Raw genomic sequence first — 24,711 nt, forward strand, 5'->3', positions numbered from 1 at the left:
AAAACAAGTATCACAAATATACGTGACTATATAAAATAAATAATATGATTATTTTATTAAACCTGCACCTTTTACTTCCAAAATTTTCTTATATCATTTTTATTACCATAGGTTTCTATATTAAAAAATTTCTTCCACCATTGTGGAGGATCTTTGATAAAAGTCAACTGGGTGCTGACTGCAGCGCATTGTTTGGCAGATGAAAGGTTTGTTTTATACCCGAAAACACTAGTATAATATTCAAAATATTTTATTATATAAACAACTATATGTGTTATATATAAACTAATTTATTTTTATACCAAGTGTTGAAGCCTTGACGGTTTTGGCAGGAGAGACAGACGTCTCAACCAATTATCTTACCAAAGGACAATGGTCAGAGTCAAAATTGCTGTTGAATCATTTCGATTTTGGAAAAGGGAGCCATGGTCGAGATGATATTGGAATGATAAAGGTAATATATATATTTATATATATATATATATATATATATATATATATATATATATACCATTAAGCCGAAAGCATCAAATCGCTATTACCCTTTGTGAAGCTTGTTTGTGTCCTTCAATACGTATGCTACATCTACATTTTTCGTATAAAATTAGAACAAATATCATATTCTTAGTGTACGTTTCAAAACCTTTAATTTGGTATGCCACATGCAAAATGCTGTTCGAAAAGTGCCTTTAGGCAAGTTGCACTTTACTATCTTGTTAGTTTTGCACTAATCTTAAATTTTATATTTTTTGTGTGATATAATAAACAAAAATAAATACTACATTCGTGATGTGCTCTTTGAGACCTTTCATTTGATATGTCACATGCAAAATTGTTGTTCGAAAAATGCCTATCGGCAAGTTGCTCGTGTTCCTAGTAGGAAAACTAGTGATGCGCGGTACAAATTTTTGCATGCGTGCAGTAAGTTTTTGATTGCTATTTATGTGTATACCGAGTTGCTGTAGGGTATTAAGATATTAGACAACATTATAGATTGTTTAATTTTGCACAAATTCGCCGAAAACATCTTTTATATCCATCGAATGGTTTAAAAGTTACAAGAGATTTAATAAAGCAATGCACGTTTATAAACTTGTACTTGGTCTTCAAAAGCAATCAACAAAATCTAAATAAAGTAAGGAACAACTACGTACTATATGAACAATTAATTTTAACGAGCTCTTCAGGACGTACCGTTTGTACTAGAGTGCTGTAATTTGGATATTATTAATCTTAAATATATATATTTTGATAACAATTAATAAAATCGATAGGTTTTCTTTAAAATTATACAAAATAATAAACAAAATCTATATAAATGGCAAACGTTACTGAAGAACTACGTACTATATGAATATTGATGAGCTCGACGAGTAAAATAATATTACATAACTATCAATTTTATTTAAATTTTCTTGAATATTGAAATTTTAATATGTTATTCCTCAATATGTCTATTATGACACCAAATACTAAAATCGATGAATCTCCTAACAAATTTTCCAGATATTTACAATAATACGAGTAGATTACATTGACAACAAAATGGTTATTTTTAATGTATGCTTAAGACAGTTTTAATTTTTTTTAAAATAGTTTTGCTCATTTTAGAATATTGTAATTTTAATATATTATTCTTTGATATGTTTATTATGACACCAAATACTAAAATCGATGAGCTTCATAACAAATTTTCCACATATTTACAATAATACGAGTAGGTAACATTAACTACAAAGAAAGTTGTTATTTGTAAAGAGACTAAGAAAGTTTTAATTTTTTAAAAATTCTTTTGCTCATTTCAGAATATTGTAATTTCAATATAATATTCTTCAATATGTCTATTATGATACTAAATAGTAAAATCAACGAATCCTCGAACAAATTTTTCAAATATTCACAATAATACAATTATGTTACATTAACAACTCCTCATATAGATGGTCAGAGGAAAAGGTTATTCTTAATGCATGCCTAAGAAAGTTTTAATTTTTTTTAAATAGTTTTGCTCGTTCCGGGATATTCTAATTTTAATAAGTTATTCTTCAATATGTCTATTATGACACCAAATTTTGTATCGATGAGTCTTCTAACAAATTTTCCAGATATTTACAATAGCGTGAGTAGGTAACGTTAACTACAAAGAAAGTTGTAAGTTGTAAAGAGACTAATAATTTTTTTTTTTAAATACTTCTGCTCGTTCTAGAATATTGAAATTTTAATATGTTATTCCTCAAAATGTCTATTATGACACCAAATACTAAAATCGATAAGTATTTTAACAAATTTTCTAGATATTTACAATAATATAAGTAGATTACTACAGAAGGTTTATTCTTAATGTATGCCGAAGAAAGTTTTAATTTTTTTAAATAGTTCTACTAGTTCTAGAATGTTGTAAATTTAATATATTATTTTTTAATATGTCTATTATGACACCAAATACTAAAATCGATGAGACTTCTTACAAATTTTCCAGATATTTACAATAACGTGAGTAGGTAACATTAACTACAAAGAAAGTTGTAATTTGTAAAGAGACTTAGAAAGTTTTTTTTAATAGTTTCGTTCATTCTAAGTTATTGCAATTTTAGAGTTTACTGAGTTACTTTAGGACATTATGGTAAAAGACAGTATTGTTGGTAATTTAATTTTGTACGAATTCACCAAATACACTATTTAAATTAAATAATTGGTTTAGAAGTTACAAGAGTTATAATGAATAAATGCACAATGCAGACAAGTCAGTAACGTCACAAGAATGCCTTTGCACTTGGTTTAAGTACAGTACACGATTTTCTAAAGCGATTTTCGAGTATACCGAGTTACTCTAGAGCATTATGATAAAGGACAGTATTGTTGGTAATTGAATTTTGCACGAATTCACCAAATACACTATTTAAATTAAACGCCTAGTTTGGATGTTACAAGACTTATAACAAATAAATGCAACAGTGAACCAACCACTGCTGTTCTTACAATTATTCCCAAACATTGCTTTAAAATCATCTTCCAACTATTTCAGACCAGTTTGAATTTCATCGAAAATTCCTACGTAAAATTGGTAAAATATGCAACTCCCAGAATCAACAACAATGCCGATGATTTGACCCAATTGAGTGACACTTGCATCGTCCTTGGTTGGGGCGACACCAGGGAACAGAGGAAGAAGAGGTCATCAAGTGAGTGATTTGTTAAAAATTTGGTATAAAATATTAATTGACAAGTTCTTGGTCTGTTTTAGCTTCAAATATCCTCCAGTATGTGGAATTACCACTGATTTCCTTCAAGGAATGCAAGAGGAAGAACAAACCTCAACGGGTTTACAAAACTCAGATCTGCACCTTGTACAGACCTGGAGGACAGGATCCTTGTATAGTAATTGAAATTTATTTGTATAAACAATTTAGTTGATAAATTTTGGTGAAACAATCTGTAGATTTCAAAAACCTGATTTAGATACACTCAAAACTTTCGTGCATGGAGATTTACAAATCTAACCAAAGTGCCACAAAACAATTTTTAACCCTTCATCATTTTATTCATTATCTATTACCAGGGTGATTCTGGTGGCCCTTTAGTTTGGGAACAGAATGGTGAATATGTTGTCCAGGGTATAGTGTCTTCTGGTGAAGGTTGTGCCATTATTGACTATCCTACCCTTTATACCAGAGTTGACAAATATTCGAAATGGATTGATGATGCCATCAGGACTGATGGAATATCTGTAAGGTCTATTACTTCAAATGCCAAGAGGATTGAGTCTAGTTTTTTTGTTATTGTTTTTGTTTTATTAGTTAATTATTAAATAGATAAATTATTATATATATATATATATATATATAATTATATATATATATATATATATATATATATATATATATATAAATTGTTTGGATAAAGGACTTGTACAAATAAAGAGCATTTTGAAGAAAAATTTCAAAGCTTTTCCATAAGCCTTGGAAAATTATATTCGTAAGGGGTTGCCCTTAATCAAGTGAGTTTTTTAGGCAAAGGGTTTTTATTTTTATTCAACAATATATTTGCAACTGTCCTACATAGATATTAAGTAAATCTTTTGGCAATTATATATAAAAAATGACATCGATATATAAATAGTGAAAAATACACAGTTGCATTTTTCCTTTTAAAGAAGTAATGTAATGTGACAAGTAATTATAAACTAATTAAATCACTAAATATAAGCGAAAGGGATGGTTTGACAAAAATCACAGAATATCACATGGTGAAGGAAGGGGTATAGGAAGATATATCAGGAGTATTTATTTTTTACTTGATTTATTTTAATCTAAACATTTTCAAACTAAAAATAAAAAAAAAATATAATTTTTTTTAATGAAAAATACACGGGATGTTTGTCAGGGAAAATCGTCCTGGGGGAGGAGGGTAATAAATTTATTAGGTATAAGTGGCACTTTGTCTAAATAAATAAAACATATGTCTATTATGACAGCAAATACTAAAATCGATGAGTCTTCAAACAAATATTTCAGATATTTACAATATTATCAGTAGGTTACATTAACAACAAAATGGTTTATCTTGCATGTCGTAGAAAGTTTTAATTTTTTTTTAAAATAGTTCTGCTCGTTCTAGAATATTGTAATTCTAATATTTTATTCTTCAATATGTTTACTATGAAAGAAAATACTAAAATCGATGAGTTTTCGAACAAATTTCCAGATACTTTCAATAATACGAGTAGGTTACATTAACAACTTCTCACAAAAGCGTTATAGATGGATGGTCAGAGGAAAGAGGTGTTACTGACTGCCGTAGAAAGTTTTAATTTTTTTAAAAATACATTTGCTTATTCTAGAATATTGAAATTTTAATAAGTTTTTATTTGAAATGTCTGTTATGATAGAAAATACTAAAATCAATGAGTTTCCTAACAAATTTTCCAGATATTTACAATAATTTGAGTAGGCTACATTAACAACAAAATGGCTAGGCTTAATGTAAGCTGTAAAAAGTTTTAATTTTTTTAAAAATAGTTTTGCTCGTTCTAGAATATTGTGATTTCAATATGTTATTCTTCAATATGTCTATTACGATATCAAATACTAAAATCAAAGAGTCTTCTAACAAATTTTCCAGATATTTACAATAACATGAGTTGGTAACATTAAATACAAAGAAAGTTGTAATTTGTACAGAGGCTAAGACAGTTTTAATTTTTTAAAAAAAAAACTTCTGCTTGTTTTAGAATATTGTAATTTTAATATGTTATTCTTTAATATGTCTATTATGACACCAAATACTAAAATCGATGAGTATTGTAACAAATATTCCAGATATTTACAATAATCTCATTAGGTTACATTAACAAAAAAATGGTTATTGTTAATGCATGAGAAGAAGGTTTTAATTTTTTTAAAAATAGGTTGCTTGTATTTTTCAATCCTGCATTATAAAAAAAAATAAAGAAAATTGATTCAAACATTTTACGAAAGTGTTAAGGGTGGACAAACCCTCAATAAAAATTAATTCGAAAAAAACTCATCGCATTACTATAAAGTGACTTTCGGCAGAAAGGTCAAAATTTAGAGCTATCAATCCTTCATTATAAAAAATAACAAAAATCTATCCAAAAATTTAGAAAAAAGAGTTGAAGAAGTGGACAACCCTCAAATAAATTACTATAAATTGACCTTCGTTTGGAGAGTGATAATTTAGGGTCGCATGTATCAGAAAAAAATAAAAATCGATTCAAAAGTTGTAGAAAAAAGTGTATTTTCAATCCTGCATCATAAAAAAATAAAGAAAATCGATTCAAAAATTTTAGAAAGAAGGGATCAGGGTGGACAACCCTCAATAAAAATGAATTACATAAAATGGTTATTAATGTAATATAATAAAAATATATTGCATGAATGAATTTCTTGAATCAAGTTCGTTAGGAAAAAAGATAGAAGCAGATAGTGGTTTTTAAAATAAGGTTTTTATTTGAATACTAGGCAGTTCATGCAACTTGCCTCAAGGCAAAATTCCACTTACACTTAGTTCTTTTTTTATACATAAATAAACCGAAATTAATAAAAAATGTACTATTTCACATAAGTGTAAGTAATGAAGGTACAATTTATAAAACATAAATTTGATTAAAAGTTGGAAAAGTTTATTAGTGAAATATTTAAATTTTTCTACGATTTTTGTAAATTTTGACATTTAGACAATTTTACAAATTCAAAAAAATGTCTAAATTTTATAAATAATGATACCAATTCAAAATTTTGTATTGTACTTAATTATATTTTTGATTTGCTCGTATTGTATCTGTTTGTTAGTGACTTTATTCGTATACTACTTATTCCGGTGATTACCCAAAAAAAAAAAATACAGTGTGTTAATACATTTAGTAAATGTAAGATTTAGTAGATAATATACAAGCTTATAAGTCTGTAATATTTTAGCAATCAACTCTGTAAGTATTACTTTATAATTAAACATTTCATCAAGATTAAAAGAGTGGCTTGAAATTCACTTCAGCAAATGGTTTTTTCAGCAAAGTTTCTTATGATAGCTAATAGATTTATTTTTAAAATTCTGATATTTTTAATCATATTATTATTATTATTGATGACTTACTAAAGGCCTTCAATGGCATTTTGTCTAAATAAATAAAACCTAAAAATAAACTTAAATAAATTACACAACTCAAAAAAATCTGTTATCCATCAAGTGTCATCACGTAACGAAATTTTGTTTTTCGTGTCAAAAAAATAATTGTTTTCCATTGCAAGTGATTTATCCGAATGTCTAAGCTTTTGGGGTGTTTTATGTTCCTTTTAATTTTTATTTTAGCAATATGTAATAGTGAAAAAAGTGTTAAAAGTGTCCAAGAACAAGGTCATGTCGACAAATTTCGTATGGATAAAAGGAGACCTTTTATAGTCGGAGGAACTGTTGCGGACATCACTGATTTTCCGTTCGTTGTATATAGTAAAATATTAATAAAAATTAAAATATTAATCATATATATATATATATATATATATATATTTATAATATGTTTCTAACAGAAGAAACTAAAAAATTGCAATGCACACTTGCATACTCTACTTTTATCAGTTGCGAATCGATGGTTGGATGTAATATGAGAAGTACTTTTGAGAAATGTTTTAAAAATATACAATATTATACTAGAGCTATAAAATTTTAGTATGTTATACCTAATATATGTACTCAATTATAAAGATATAAAATCAAATATGTTTCTAACAAAAAAAGCTATAAATGTGCAATTTTGTAAACAAATGCACTCTTGCAATAGTTGCAAGTACACGGTTTGATGAGTATTTTGAAAAATATTTAAAAATATAAAACGTTATACTAGAGTTACAAAATTTTAGTATGTTATTTCTTAATATGTGTACTAGATTATATCAATATAAAATCACACATGCTTCTTACAAAAATAGCTATAAATTTGCAATTCAGTAAAATCATGTAATAGGGCTGCAAGTGTTACTACAAACTCAACAATATCAACTTTTTTGAAATGTTAATATCAAAATGCTCTTTTTGGCGTTGTAGCACTCTTTTTGCAAATCATATTTTTCTTAAACACGGTGCTCTGAAAGATCTCATTTTTATAATTATATACTCATTGGTATTTATAAAACATTTTCTAGATTATATTATTTTTTATTTATGTTATTTAAATTCAGAATCTAAATTTGGTATCGATCAAAGGGACATTTTGTCGAATAACTATGTATAATATATATATATATATATATATATATATATATATATATTAATTTATTTATATGTTTTAGGTTTCTGTAAGACGTTACTATCAGCACATTTGTGGCGGTTCCATAGTTGCAAAAAATTGGGTCTTGACGGCTGCACATTGCCTTGAAGGCCTTTAGTAAGTTATAATTAATAATATAAAAAATATCAAAATTTTAAAAGGAGATCTATTTGTCATTATGAGAAACTTTGCTGAAGAAACCATGTCTCAGTGTATTTCAAGTCATCGAAATTTTTAACTCATGCAAAACAGTCATTGGTAGTTTGATGTAATGTTTAATAATAAAGTAATATTTATAGAGTTGATTGTGAAAATATAAATAGAGACATATAAGCTTGTATATTATCCATGTTTTTATATAATAATTTTTTTTTAATTTTATTTTTAAATAGTCCAAACCAATTGACATGTCTGGCTGGTGAAACTGATGTTTCAGTAAGATGGACCACACAAGGATCCGAAATGGATGTTAAAAATTTTTACATGCATCATCGATATAATATTAGGACTTCACATCATGATATCGGATTGATACAGGTAATAATAATAATAATAATAATAATTGTCTATAGTGATACCGAATACTAAATTCGATGAATCTTCTAACAAATGTTTCAGTATGTAATCTGGGTTTTTAGTATTTTTTTAAAAATAGTTCTGGTTGTTTCAGGATATTGTAATTTTAGTATGTTATTCTTCAATATATCTATTATGACAGAAAATACTAAAATCAAAGAGTCTTCTAACAAATATTCCAGATATTTACAATAATACGATTAAGTTACATTCCCAACTCTTCATAATAACTTTATACATAGTGAGAGAAAAATGTATGCCGAGGAAAGTTTTAATTTTTTTAAAATAGTTCTGGTTGTTCCAAAATATTGTAATTTTAATATATTATTCTTCATATTTCTATTATGATTCGAAATACTAAAATCAAATAGTTTTCTAACAAATTTTCCAGATATTTACAATAACATGAGCAGGTTACGTTAACTACTAAGAAAGTTGTAATTTGTAGAGACTAAGCAAGTTTTAATTTTTTTAAAAAATAGTTCTGGTCGTTCCAGAATATTGTAATTTTAATATGTTATTCTTCAATATGTCTAATATGACACCAAAGACTAAAATCGATGAGTCTTCTAACAAATTTTCCAGATATTTACAATAATACCAGTAGGTTACATTAACAACTCTTTATAAAAACGTTATAAATGGTCAGAGGAAAAGGTTATTCTTAATGTATGCCTTGGAAAGTTTTAATTTTTTAAAAATAGTTTTGCTCGGTTTAGGATATTGTAATTTTAATATATTATTCCTCAACATGTCTATTATGGCACCAAATACTAAAATCTATGAGTTGTCTAACAAATATTTCAGATATTCACAATAATACGATTATGTTACATAAACAACTCCTCATAAAAACGTTAAGGATGGTCAGAGGAAAGAGATCTTAATGCAAGCCGAAGAAAGTTTTAATTTTTTTAAAAATAGTTCTGCTTGTTTCAGAATATTGTAATTTCAATATGTTATTCTTCAATATGACTATTATGACACTAAATACTAAAATCAATAAGTCTTGTAACAAATTTTCCAGATATTTACAATAACATGAGTAGGTAACATTAACTACAAAGAAAGTTGTAATTTGTAAAGAGACTAAGAAAGTTTTAATTTTTTAAAAATAGTTTTGGTCGTTCTAGAATATTGTAACTTTAATATGTTATTCTTCAATATGTTTATTATGACGGTAAATACTTAATTTTATAAGTCTTCTAACAAATTTTTCAGATATTTACAATAATACGATAATGTTACATTAACAACTCCTCATAAAAGCGTTATAGAATATCAGAAGAAAGAGGTGTTAATGTATGGCAGAGAAAGTTTTTTTTTTAAATAGTTCTGGTCTTTCTGGTAAATTGTAATTTCAATATGATATTCCTCAATATGTCTATTAAGACACGAAATACTAAAATCGATGAGTCTTCTAACAAATTTTCCAGATATTTACAATAATACGAGTAGGTTACATCAGTAACAAAATGGTTATTCATAATGTATGCCGAAGAAAGTTTTAATTCTTTTTTAAATAGCTCTGGTTGTGCTAGGGTATTGTAATTTTAATATGTCATTCTTCAATATGTCTTTTATGATACGAAATACTTAATTTGATGAGTCACCTAACAAATTTTCCAGATATTTGCAAAAACATGAGTAGGTAACATTAACTACAAAAAAAGTTGTAATTTGTAGAGTGTAAGAAAGTTTTTTTTAATATTTTGGGTCGTTCCAGAATATTGTAATTTCAATATGTTATTCTCTAATATGTCTATTATGACACCAAATACTAAAATCGATGAGTCTTCTAACAAGTTTTCCAGATATTTACAATAATCTCATTAGATTACATTAACAAGAAAATGGTTATTCTTAATGCATGCCGTAGAAACTTTTAATTATTTTAAAAATAGTTCTACTCATAGATATATATATATATATATATATATATATATATACATATAATTTTTTTTCAGTTGTACTACAATTTTACATTGAGCAATCGAATCGGCATAATAAAAATGGGATCTTTTGAAGAAAATCAGGGACTCGATATATCAGAATTAAATGATATGATTGTAGTCATCGGTTGGGGAGCTACTAATGTGCAATATCGGACAGAATTAGGTAAATAATTATATTTATATATATATATATATATATATATATATATTTGAATAGTCTTGAATATATATATATATATATATATACTCGTATATATATAAATATCCAATATATATATATATATATATTATATATAACTTCTTACCTCTAGTTTTCTTGCAATTTTTTACTTCTTGGGTAGATTGACCAATTTTTCCAGAAAAGAACAAAAACTAGTTTCCAATGGAAGCACAAAATACATCTGGTTTTATAAATTTCCTAAAAATATATAAAATTTGTATAAATACATATAAAAATAAAAAAATGTGTATGTTAATAAATTTGAACCAATTATCAATGGGTCAAAAATTACATTATCAAAAAGACTCTCTATGAAAAATGATACAAAACCAATTATTAATAAATAAATCAATGACATAAATTCATTAATGACAACTAAATTATTTTTTGTATTCAACTCATACACATATAATATTTTAATATAGATGAAACACATATACACTCCCACACACACAGTTCAAGTTGACTTCAGTTTCGATCATGATCATGATGAATTTTACTATGGCAACTCGCCTATAGGCCAAACCGTACAAAATACAAATTTGCAATATATGGGAGAAAAACTAAGAATTTTGAGACCTTTCTAATGATATATAATACTTTATATGTTTTCTTTACGAAAATATCGAATAGTGTGGATAGTTGCTGGAACCTAACCGTTAAATCGACAAATGGCGAGTTAAATGAACAATCAACTTTGCATATTTTTCTAAATTATTCTGTTTATATTAGAATGTTGTAATTTGGATACAATATTCCTTAATGTATTTACTATAAAAACAAATACTAAAATTGATGGGTTTTCTTCGAAAAAATATCAGAAATTAATATTTTTTGCTAAAAGTACACAAATATCTGTGGTTAAATTGATAATTATATTTGTCAATTTTTTAAAATTATTTTGCTAGTACTAGAATGCTGTATTTTGGATATAATATTCTCTAATGGACCTACTATTATAGTAAATACTAAAACCAATAGGTTTTGTTACAAAAATGCAAGATTTCACAATTTTTTGTATAAAGTGCACAAATGTTTGAAGTTTAATGGCCAATTAGCTTTGGGGTTAAATGAACGATCAACTTTGCAAATTTTTCTAAATTATTCTGTTTATACTAGAATGTTGTAATTCAGATACAATATTCTTCAATGTATTTACTATAAAAACAAATACTAAAATTGATGGGTTTTCTTCGAAAAAATATCAGAAATTAATATTTTTTGCTAAAAGTACACAAATATCTGTGGTTAAATTGATAATTATATTTGTCAATTTTTTTAAAATTATTTTGCTAGTACTAGAATGCTGTAATTTGGATATAATATTCTCTAATGGACCTACTATTATAGTAAATACTAAAACCAAGAGGTTTTGTTACAAAAAATGCAAGATTTTCACAATTTTTTATATAAAGTGCACAAATGTTTGAAGTTTAATGGCCAATTAGCTTTGGAGTTAAATTAACGATCAACTTTGCAAATTTTTCTAAATTATTCTGTTTATACTAGAATGTTGTAATTTAGATACAATATTCCTTAATGTATCTACTATAAAAACAAATACTAAAATTGATGGGTTTTTTTCGAAAAAATATCAGAAATTAATATTATTTTGCTAAAATTACACAAATATCTGTGGTTAAATTGACAATCATATTTGTCAATTTTTTTAAAATTATTTTGCTAGTACTAGAATGCTGTAATTTGGATATAATATTCTTTATTGTATCTACTATTATAGTAAATACTAAAACTAATGGGTTTTCTTACAAAAATGCAAGATTTTCACTACTACTTGCATTTCACAATTGAATTTTCACCCAGTTCGCCCTCTACAAGCCAAACCGTAAAAATTATGAAAAAACTTTGTTTTGGCAAAAGATGCAGAATAAAATTACGAATAAAATGATATATAAATCGTTAAGTGTGTTCATACAATTTTCTTGAGATTTTTTAATATTTCTTTGCCATTAACGCGTTATCCCTATAAAAGCATCCTCCTATGAGGCCTAATTTGATTTGCTGAATGATGACGCACATCAAGTGTCGAAACGTATAATCAATATGAAAAATCAATCAAGATATTTATATTTATTTTTAAGATATTTATATAGATATTTATATTTATTTTTAAGATATTTATATTTATATTTTTTTCAAGATATTTATTTATATATATATATATATATATATATATATTATTTTTTTATTTAGCTATGCGGAATTTTCTGCGGAAAGTGACTCTGCCCTTGATTTCCTTAGAAACTTGTCGAGATTTAGTTTTCGTAGACGATTTGATTGATGGACAATTGTGCACTATGGAAGAGAAAGGAGGAAAGGATGCTTGTCTGGTAATAATAATGATATTAATTATTTATATGTTGAAGTAAATAGCATGGCATGTGAATAGAATAACAAAACAAAAGAACACACATTTATGTGTGTGAGACATATAGATGAATATTGTGGAAAGTGTCATTAGAGACAATAAACGAGTGATTAGAGAGGACGAAGTTAACACACACATACGCATATATATATATATATATATATATATATATATATATCCTTATATAATTTTTATAAATTATTTTCAGGGTGATTCTGGTAGTCCTCTGTTTTTCAATGTAAATGGCGTCCCGACTTTGCAAGTTTTAATTTTTTTAAAAATAGTTCTACTTTTTCCACTGCATTGTAATTTTGATATGTTAGTTCCCAATGTGTCTATTATGACACCAAATACTAAAATCGATAAGTCTCCTAACAAATTTTCCAGATATTTATAATAATACGAGTAGGTTACATTGACACCAAAATGGATATTCTTGGTGCATGCTGTAGAAAGTTTTAATTTTTTTTCAAATAGTTTTGTTCGTTTTAGAATATTGTAATTTTAATATGTTATTCCTCAATATGTCTATTATGACACCAAATACTAAAATCAAAGAGTCTTCTAACAAATTTTTCAGATATTTACAATAACTTGAGTAGGTAACGTTATTTACAAAGAAAGTTGCAAGAGACTAGGAAAGTTTTAATTTTTTAAAAATAGTTTCGTTCATTTCCGAATATTGTAATTTTAATATGTCATTCTTCAATATGTCTATTATGATACCAAATGATAAAATCAATAAGTCTTCTAACAAATATTTTAGATATCTACAATAATACATATATGTTACATAAACAACTCCTAATAAAAGCGTTATAGATGGATTGAAAGATTAAAGGTTATTCTTTATGCAAGGCGAAGAAAGTTTGAAATTTTTTTAAAAATAGTTATGGTCATTCCAGGATATTGTAATTTTAATATTATATTCTGCAATACGTCTATTATGACACCAAATACTAAATTTGATGAGTCTTCTTACATTTTTTTCAGATATTTACAATAACATAAGTAAGTAATATTAACTACAGTGTTGTAATTTGTAAAGAGACTAAGAAAGTTTTATTTTTTTTAAATAGTTTTGCTTGTTCTAGAATATTGTTATTTCAGTATGTTATTCTTCAATATGTCTATTATGACAGCAAATACTAAAATCGATGAGTTTTCTAACAAATATTCCAGATATTTACAATAATACGATTATGTTGCATTAACAACTCCTTATAAAAGCGTTATAGATGGTCAGAGGAAAAGGTTATACTTAATGTATGTCATAGAAAGCTTTAATTTTTTTTAAAATAGTTTTGCTAGTTCTCTAATATTGTAATTTTAATATGTTATTCTTCAATATGTCTATTAAGATTCGAAATACTAAAATCAAAAAGTTTTCTAATAAATTTTCCAGATATTTACAATAATACGATTATGTTAAATTCAGGCCTTCGTAAAAACGTTATATATAGTGAGAAAAAGAGGTCATTCTTAAAACATTCCGAAGAAAGTTTTAATTTTTGAAGTAAAACTTCTTTAGGCGCGATATGGGTGTAAAAATTTTTAGGCGCGACACGGGTGTAAATCCGTACAAATGCAACGAAAACGCCAACTTGAAGTTGAACACTACGACGCCGTAAGCGCTGATGTCGCGAGTACCCACTCATATCGCGTCATATCATGCGTAAGTCGAGCGCTAAACCCTATATGAACTTGCATTGCATTTTCTTAGAGAATAAATGTATCATGGAATATAATAAATTTATACTGAATCTCGTTGAAGACAAAATAATATCTACTGCCACGGATATTTATGTAGGTTGCCATGCGACAGATCAACAATCATACATTCGTCAGCAGTTTCACAAAAATCGGTTATTGATACCGGGGGTTTGCCGTATGAAATAATTTTAGTTCTGAATAAATTTTACATTGTAACAACTAATATTGATGTAAGTGATGGCTTAGCTAATGGTTGTGTAGGAAAATTAGTGTACATAGAACGTGGCAATAATGATGAACTTCTACGTTTATGGTTTGAATTTCCTGGTAAGATAGGTAACAAAATTAGGAAGAAAGCTGCACATCATATTCAAACTCTTAATATCATTAGGACAGCTGTGCCGATTCTCAGGAGATCTTCATCTATTCCAATGAATAGAAATAAAATCATATTTGTCAAAAGAAATCATTTTCCTTTAGTGTCTGCTTGTGCACTCACAATACACAAATCACAAGGTGGTACTTTTGATAAAATTGTATATGAATACAATAAAACACATAATCAGCAGCTTCTATATGTTGCATTATCACGAGTTACCAGTATTAATGGATTGTTCATCATTTCAAAAATTTTATCATGGAAGAAAACGGCCAGCAGGATTAATGAACTTAAAAATTGAATTCCAAAGACTTTCAACTTGTAGATTAATAACACAAGAAGAAAAATTGAGTGAGATAATAAGTTTGAACGACATTTCATTGTTTTCCTTTAACTGCCTAAGTTTACGAGCTCATTTGCCTGATCTGTAAGATAAAGTGCTACAACGTTGTACGTTTTTGTTATTTTCGGAAACTTGGATTAATAATGAAGAACGAATTGATATTCAGAACTATTACTGCGTTACTCAATACAAACGATCAAACTCAAGAGCAGGTGGTGTAGCTGTCTATCATTCATGTTCAGATACTCTTCATAATGCCACTCCTATGCAGTTTCTTGCGCCAACAATATTACTGGATATTCCTAATGAAATTACACAAGTAGGTGATATTGCAGTTGTCCGTGGTGTGAACACTCAGAATCAAACATTAATTATAGTCGTCCTTTAAATTTCTCCCAATAAAAACATATCAAATATTATTAAATTTCTTCATCAGCAGTTACTTCATTTTTCTAATGAGGGTGCAAAACTTTTAAACACTAATCACAACGAGATACCATTAATTCTTGCTGGAGATTTCAATGTCAATTTTCGTTCAGAAGAATCTCAACCATTAATTGATTTTTTAAATAATAAATTTAATTTAACAATGAATAATTTTCCATTTGAATCAACCACAAGATATGGCACGACTATTGATGCAGTTTTTTTCAGAAATGTACATAGTTTACAAAGCAAAATTTATGTTTCTCATTTCAGTTATCACAAACCTATTATATCATATATGAAATATGATAGCAATTAATCTATCGCTGTTAATTTAAACTGTGTTATTGATGTTATGTGATTATTAATAAATGATTTTTAAAATTCAAATATGATGTTTTTTATTTTTATCTTAATTGCCTACTCATACAATATGAAAAGTTTTACTTCAATCGCGTGTGATCTTTACGCGCACTCTTTTTTTTTTAAAAATACTTTTGCTCGTTGTAGAACATTGTAATATCAATATGTTATTCCTCAATATGTCTATTATGACATTAAATACTAAAATCATTGTCTCTCCTAACAAATTTTCCAGATATTTACAATATTACGACTAGGTTATATTGACAACAAAATGGTTATTCTTGATGTATGCAGCAGAATGTTTTGAATTTTTAAAAATAGTTCTGCTTGTTCCAGAATATTGTAATTTTAATATATTATTCCTCAATATGTCTATTATGACAGAAAATACTAAAATCAAAGAGTCTTCTAACAAATTTTCCAGATATTTACAATGACATTAATATAAAACATTAATTAAAGAAACTAAGAAAGTTTTAATATTTTTTAAAATACATCTGCTTGTTTTACAATTTTGTAATTTTAATGTATTATTTTTCAATATCACATATATATATATATAATTTTTTCATAAATTATTTTCAGGGTGATTCCGGTGGTCCTTTGTTTTTCAATGTAAATGGCGTCCCGACTTTGCAAGGAATTGTTTCATATGGAGAGGGATGTGCAAGGGTTAATACACCAGCAGTAAATACTAGAGTTGATTATGTAAATATCTATTTAATTATTTATTTATATATATATGTATATATATATATATATATATGTATATGTATATATATACAATATTATTCATAAAACATATTGACGATTGCTAAAGAAGTCATCAACAGAAAACGTAAATAAATGTACTTAGACGTCCCATATTTTGGCAAATATTAGCAGTCAATTCGTTTAAAAAATAAACTAGCTGTAAGTGGAATTCTGTCTTAAGGCAATTAAGGCATCGTGCCTTGAGGCAAATTGCTGGAACTTCCCGTACCAAAAATTATTATTTTTTTTAAAAACGATTAACATTTTTGAAAAAAAATTACTTCGAAAAAATAAGATTTTTGAAAAACTATATATATGGACAAAAAATTACTTTTTTTTGAAAAAAAAAATTTTTTAAAAAAAAAATTTCTTTGTTTTGACATATTGTGGAAGATCTGAACTTTTTTTTCAAAGCAATCGTACTGATTTAACTGCATAGGGACAAAATATAAAGCGCGTAAGCGCCGCGTCGCTGTCTAACGCATAAGAATTGGTACGGAACCCATAGGAATGTTAACAAAATGTATACTTATTGTTAAAATCTCTATAAAATATCTGATAATTTGATGTGCATATGTCTAATTATCATTTTTGACCGCCAAATGGCTAATGTTTTTACTTTTTCCTCCATATCTCCGAAACCGCTAGACCTACCTTTATAAAAATTTATCGATTCTTCATCGTGTCAATACAAGTGAAATGCTTTTTGAATTATTTAAATCGGACGATCCGTTCTCTTAAAAACTGAGTTACCGTTTTCGGCACTTTTTGCCCCGTATCTTCGGAACGGCTAGACCTGCCTTCGCCAAAAACTAATCAGCACGTCTCCTTATCAATACGAATCGAATGTTTTTTGAATTATTCAAATCGGTTGATCCGTGTTCCCGAAATCATCGACGAAAATTTGTATCCGCACATACATACACACACGTACATACATACACACACATACACACACACACATACACACACACACACACATACATCCATTGTTTCTAAGGTATCCCAAAATGTTCAAAAACCTTTGAAACGTAAAGATATATAAAAATTTTCATTTTTTCGATTTTTTTGCGATTACTATAATTTGCCCTACGGGAAGTTAAAAATTTATAAATATTATAAGATCATGTCTAGCAAATTTGTATAATGCAAATTAGTATTATTTAAATCAATTAAAATTAAATAAGTCAAGTCAAATTAACTAAGTCAAAACCTTGAAAATAATTGTTCAAGATAGAAATTACCAATGATGGTCCCAAATAGACTCTTATTAATAATATCTTTTTTAATTTGTATCTTATAGACTTTTTGTATTTTTGGTACCAAAAATTGTATTAATTAATAATTATAATATTGATAATATTAGAAAATTTAAATCGTAAAAAATAAGACAAAAACAAAGAATAATAAAAGGTAATTTGTATAATAAATATATAGCTATAGCATTCATCTAATGATAATCTGACTACCCTTTAACCAAATTTAGGATATTACAACTAATTTAAGATATTACTGTCAATTTTGGTATATTGTTGAAATTACTTCTGTCCGTGAACGTGTTAAAAAATTTAAATTAAATTAAAATTAAAACTAGTGGGGTGGGTGGCATCGTGCCTTAAGGCAAATTGCTGGAACTTCCCGTACCGTAACAAAATGTTCGAGGAATACTGAATGTTTTCAAATAGATTATTATAAATATTGTAACATTGTCTAATATTTATAAGAATTATATAAACTGAATTGCAAAGTTGAAATTATTTGTTTCAACAAAAAACTAAAAAAAAAAAAAAAAATCGAACAAAAATTTTTTTTCCAAAATCAATTATTTTGTTAAGACAAGCAGAAAGTTTTTTGAATCATTTAAATCGGACGGTTAGTTCTCTCAAAAACTGCCATTTTTTACATATTTAGCTCCGTATCTTCGAAATGGCTGGGCCCGCCTTTGCCAAAAACTAATAAACACTTCTCCCAATCATTACTAATTGAATGTTTTTTAGATCATTCAAATCGGATACTCCGTTCTCTCAAAAATTAGATTTCTATTTTCTGCACTCTTTGCTCCGTATCTCCGAAACGGCTGGACCTGCCTTTGCCAAAAACTAATCAGCTCTTTTCCCTATCAATAGGAATCGAATGTTTTTTGAACCATTCAATTCGGTTGATCCGTACGCTCGAAAACGGGGGCGAAAATTTGTATCCACACATACATACACACACACACACACACACACACACACACACATCCATTTTTTCTGAGGTATGCCAAAACGTTCAGAAACCTTCAAAACGTCGAGAAATGTAAAAATTTTCAATTCCGATTTTCGGCCCATTACAATAACTTACCCTACGGGAAATAAGCGAAACAAATTATTAAAAACATTAATTTAACATATAAATAAAATACCTTTTATTAACCAAAATAATATTATCATTATTATTGTTAGCAATATATAGATGGCTTTGACATATGAATAATAACAAAATAGCAGGGATGAATATTGTAGAGAGTGTCATTAGAGACAATAAACGAGTAATTAGAAATTTGGTATGTTAATAGAGACAAACGAAGTTAACATTATATTTTTTTCTATTAAGGATTTCTTGTGCTTTTTAACATCGAAATATGATTTAAATAATATTAGAAAATTTAAATCATAAAAGAAGACAAAAACAAATGTTAATAAATGTGTATAATAAATATTACGATAAAATGCTAATGATTATATAAAAAATATACGTAATTTTTTAACGTTTTGATAATCTAATATAATATTAATAATGTTATATAATTTTATTTTCAATTTAGAAATAAATAAAAATGATGAATAATATAATTTCTACTATTTTGCAAATGATGTATGTATAATAATTAATTCTTTTTAATAATTTTAAATATTTTTGTTCTAATTTCTAATATTATTATTCTATTAAATAATTTTAAATACTTTTGTTCTAATATATATATATATATATATATATATATAAATAATTCATTCATAATTATATTTTTATTAACAATATTTATTTATTTCAGTATCGTGCTTGGATCGATAATACTATTAAGAATTCGAAGGAATCAAATCGAGTTTCTCATCATTTATGTTTTATAATATTTATTTCATATTTAATTATTTAAAATTAACTGTTAATAATTATTAATAAATATTAAAATATCTGTAAATTATAATAAAAAAAATCTATATATATAAAAATAAGTCGGGTTTTCCTTTCTGACGAAATAACTCCAGAACGCATGAACCGATTTCGACAATTTTGCATTCGTTGGAAAAGTCTCGGGCTCCACAAGGTTTATAGCTAAGAAAATTAGTGGTGCATGGCATCGTGCTTTAATGCAAATTGCTGGAACTTCACGCACCGTAATTAAAAAATCGAGTAATGACATTAGTGAGAATTATCACAATTATGCTTGCAATTAAAGTCAACGAGCAATTCTTGCCGCGATGTACACGCACTGAATTTCACCATTCAATCAAAAATTGCTGGCGATTTGGTGACATACCAATGATTCCGACTGGTCTTCGGTTTGACTTCAAACGATTGCAATTTCCAGTTCGCCTTGCGTTCGCAATAACAAGTCGCAAGGCCAAACGCTTAGTGTTTGCGGGATAAATTTCAAATAGATTATATAGAAAATCATTGTTTTTCACATGGGCAGTTATACGTTGCCTGTTCACGAGTTGGAAAACCATCCGCTTTGTTTGTGTTAACGTCAGACCAAAAAACAAAAAATGTGGTTTACCAAAGAGCACTTCAATAAAACGGATAATTTGCGGATTCACTTTCATTTACTTAGAAAAGTTCAACTAAAAAACACTTCATTTTTGCAATCGAAATAAATTCATTACTGTTGTATAATAAAATCAAATTTTTCCTTTTAAAATATAAAACAAACAAAAAATTCTTCATCTTTCTCAGGAAACCATCTGGTGGCAAAACGGAGTTCGTCGGGTTTGCTAGTATATATGTGTGTGTGTGTCACGTAGTTATACAAAATGTGCTCTTAAACTACTGAACCAATTTTAAATTAATTAGCTAGTAAAAATGTCCTAACTCTTTGATCTGTATATATGTGTTGAGTTTCAAACAAGGAATCCAATAGTAAGAAAAAACCAAAAAGTTTTTCAAAAAATTATTATTTATTGTCGACGTTTCGGATCTATGTACGTTCCATCTTCAGCTCTTGAACATGATTTAGGTTAGAAATAAACAAACAAAGCTAATATCTTATGTAGGACATGGAATTAATAAATTCTCTTCTAAATCATTTAATATTAATTTATTGTCTAGGTAATAATCATTTTGAAATTAATAATGAAGACGTTTGTTGCTAGTTCAGACATAGAGAATCATAATGCATTTGAAAAAGGGCGCCACTTGTTAAATATCAACGCGCTTTGGTAAATGTCTCATCTTTCTAAAAGCATTGCTCTATGCTTCATATGTCAAATAATGATTTAAATTTTAGTTGAAATCATTTGTAATATTTTAAAGGATTGTTGATTAAATTAGATTATTATTTCGTAAGAATAATTTTGTAAATATTTATTGAGTATAAGCATTGAAAATATTACAAAATGTCAAACGAAACAATTACGTCTATAAATGATCAGGTAATTAAAATTGAACCACCAGAATATTCAGCAGAAGACATTAAAAGCGAAAATGATGATGAATTTGATGCTATTGTTAAATCTGAATCGTGTTCTGAGGATAATGATGCATGTTTAGAAAGATTCATGAATTCCGAGGTGACAATTGAAGATGAAGTCAAACAGGAGTCTTTTGATTGCGACATTTGCAATCAATCGTTTACAGATTCCCATCATCTAACAAAACACATGGTCGACCACAAGCCTAGCTATAGTGAAGAACGTCCTTACGAATGTGAAATCTGTCAAAAGACTTTCAAAGATACACTTGTTTTGAAAAACCACATGACCATTCACACTGGTGAGCGTCCACATAAGTGCAATGCATGCAATAAGCGATTCCTTCATGTAAGCCAACTGAAAAGTCACTTGTACATTCATATTGGTGAGCGTCCCTATGAGTGCAGTATATGCAAGAAGACGTTCACACTAAAATGTAATCTGACAACTCACATGCTCATTCATATTGGTGAGCGTCCCCATAAGTGCAATGCATGCAATAAGACGTTCATAACTACAAATCATCTGAAAGGTCACATGCTCGTTCACAGTAGTGAACGACCTCATGGGTGCAGTATATGCAAGATGACATTTAAACAATCAGCTAGTCTGAAACAACACATGGTTAGTCACAGTGATGAGCGGCCCTATGAATGCAGTATATGCAATAAGACATTCGCAAGCTCAAATTATCTGAAGAGACACATGATGATTCATAGCAGTGAGCAACCTCATAAATGTGTAATATGCAATAAGACATTCACATATTCAAGTAGTCTGAAAAGTCACATGCTGGTACACAATAAAGTACGTCCTCATGAATGCAATGTATGCAATAAGGCGTTCACACAATCAAATAATCTGAAACAACACATGCTCATTCACAGTGATGAGCGGCCTCACAAATGCACTATTTGTAACAAGACATTCAGAAATCCGAGTAATCTGAAAAATCACATGCTGATTCATACAGGAGAGCGTCCTTACAAATGTGAAATATGCAGTAAAGCATTTACACAATCAATCGATTTGAAGAGACACATGGCACGTCATAATAGAAAGCGTGTTAAAAATCAGTAAAATATCTGTTAAATTGAATTTAAATATTTGTAAACATGTTATAAAATATTCTTACTTATAATAGAATGTATAAATAGTATGAAATATACCGTAAACATTAAATAATATGCATTTATTTATTGATAATCAAAACAATTATTTCATATTATATCAATCAATTTTCAAGTATTTTATTCATTTAATTATTCATAAGTAAGTCGTAATAAGTAATAATAAATGCTATTTTAGGCTTTTTTCATTTTTACATTGAAATTTTTACATAAATTTTGAAGTAAAACTTCTAAAGCGACTTCCAACAAAAGGCTCGACGAATAATAAATTAAATAAAATTAATATGATTATTATCTGAAAATTTTGCAAATTATTTTGAAGTATTGTAGATTGTCCTTATTGTAGAATTTTTAGATTTCCAGCTCGTTTTTGTAGAATCTATTTAGAATCTAATAACTAAGACAAAAGGCTTGATGAAACTTGTTGAAATATTTTTATTTATTTTATTTATTAATATTTAAAATTATTTTTATTTATTATATTTATTATTACAATCTCTTGTTAAGCTACTGTTTTTATTATTTATTTCCAGCATAATTTATGTTTTATAATATTTATTTCATATTTAATTATTTAAAATTGAATATGATATTTTAATTTTAAATTAAATAATAAATAAATAAATGAATAAGTTGCAGTTTTATCAAATATTCATTGATTCTAATTAGAATCTACCAAAACAAATTAAAAAATGATAAATTTTAATAAAATAATATGCAAGTTTTATTACATACAACATTTAATGTAATTTATTACATTATTTAATTAAATATTTTATTATCGTTTAGCAAATTTAATATATCAATATACGTATTTTATATTAAAAAATACAATTGTAAAGAGTTTTTTTTAATAAATATTATTAAATGATAAATATACATGAAAGTATTTATTTTTTCGATTTTTTTTTATTTAATTATAAAATAATTATAGCAAATTGATAATATATTATTATAGACTTATATATATATATATAAAATTATTTTTTTTTTGTGGGAAATTATTTATTAAAAAAAACTTTTTACAATTGTATTTTTAATACAAAATACGTAACATATTTTATCAAAAATTTACTAAACGATAATAAAATATTTAATTAAATCATGTAATAAATTATATTAAATGTTGTATAAATAAAATAAAACTTGCATATTATTTGGTTAAAATTTATCGAGTTTTAATTTTTTAGTTTGTTTCAGAGGATTCTAATTTGACATCTGCCATGAACATTTGATAAAACTGCAACTTATTTATTTATTATTTTTAAATTTTATTTCAATATCTTGTAAACTTGTAAATAAGATAAAATCTGGTTTTGCATAAGGTCCTTCGCCATTTTATTAATTTTTTTTAAATATTTCTATATTTAAAAAAAATAAATAAAATGCATAATTGTAGTTTCTAGGTTTATTTTTATTCATGCACAAAAATATCTATGGTGTCAATAATTTTATCTAAACTTTCGACAACTTGATGACATTTTTCAAGCAAAATCCTAGATTTTTCATCATCATCATTCTTATCTTTATCTTTATCATTTACCAGAAAATCAGGTTTTGTTTCAGAAATTGTTGAAAAAGTTGCAGAAGAATCTCTCATAGTTCTGGTACAAATTAATTGATCAGAGGATACATCAGATTGTGATAATTTTGATTTTATAACTTCATCATTTACTAAAAAGTCCTCTTTTGTTGCACAAAAATCTTTAGTATTCTGGTACAATTTGGCTCAGAAATTCCAGAAGATTTGTGGATTTCTTCAAAGTTTTCCAAAGAAAGAATTTTCTTTTGTTGCAGAAGAATCACTCATAGTTCTGTTACAAATTATTTCATCAGAGGATACATTAGAATGTGATAATTTTGATTTTTTAACTTCATCATTTACTAAGAAGTCCTCTTTTGTTGCAGAAGAATCTTTAGTATTTTCGATACAACTTGATTTATAAATTCCAGAAGATTTGTGGATTTCTTCAAAGTTTTCCAAAGAAAGAAGGTTTTCTTTTGGTGA

General features: G+C 26.7%; 1 protein-coding gene across 1 annotated transcript; it reads left to right on the forward strand.

Moving 5' to 3' along the window:
- Window positions 1-21,420: 21,420 nt before the first annotated feature.
- On the forward strand, window positions 21,421-22,653 carry LOC113389694 (gastrula zinc finger protein XlCGF8.2DB-like). The gene has a single exon (XM_026626710.1). It carries the CDS (start codon window positions 21,499-21,501, stop codon window positions 22,651-22,653), a length of 1,155 nt encoding a protein of 384 aa, XP_026482495.1. The 5' UTR covers window positions 21,421-21,498.
- Window positions 22,654-24,711: the final 2,058 nt, after the last annotated feature.

This window comes from Ctenocephalides felis, unplaced genomic scaffold (assembly GCF_003426905.1).
Source record: "Ctenocephalides felis isolate EL2017-DRISC unplaced genomic scaffold, ASM342690v1 CF-g0.4_SCAFFOLD_03573, whole genome shotgun sequence".
NCBI lineage: Eukaryota > Metazoa > Arthropoda > Insecta > Siphonaptera > Pulicidae > Ctenocephalides > Ctenocephalides felis.

What these genes read in the sequence shown, in the direction of transcription:
- LOC113389694 (XM_026626710.1), top strand. Translation starts at nt 21,499, where the DNA reads ATGTCAAACGAAACAATTACGTCTATAAATGATCAGGTAATTAAAATT.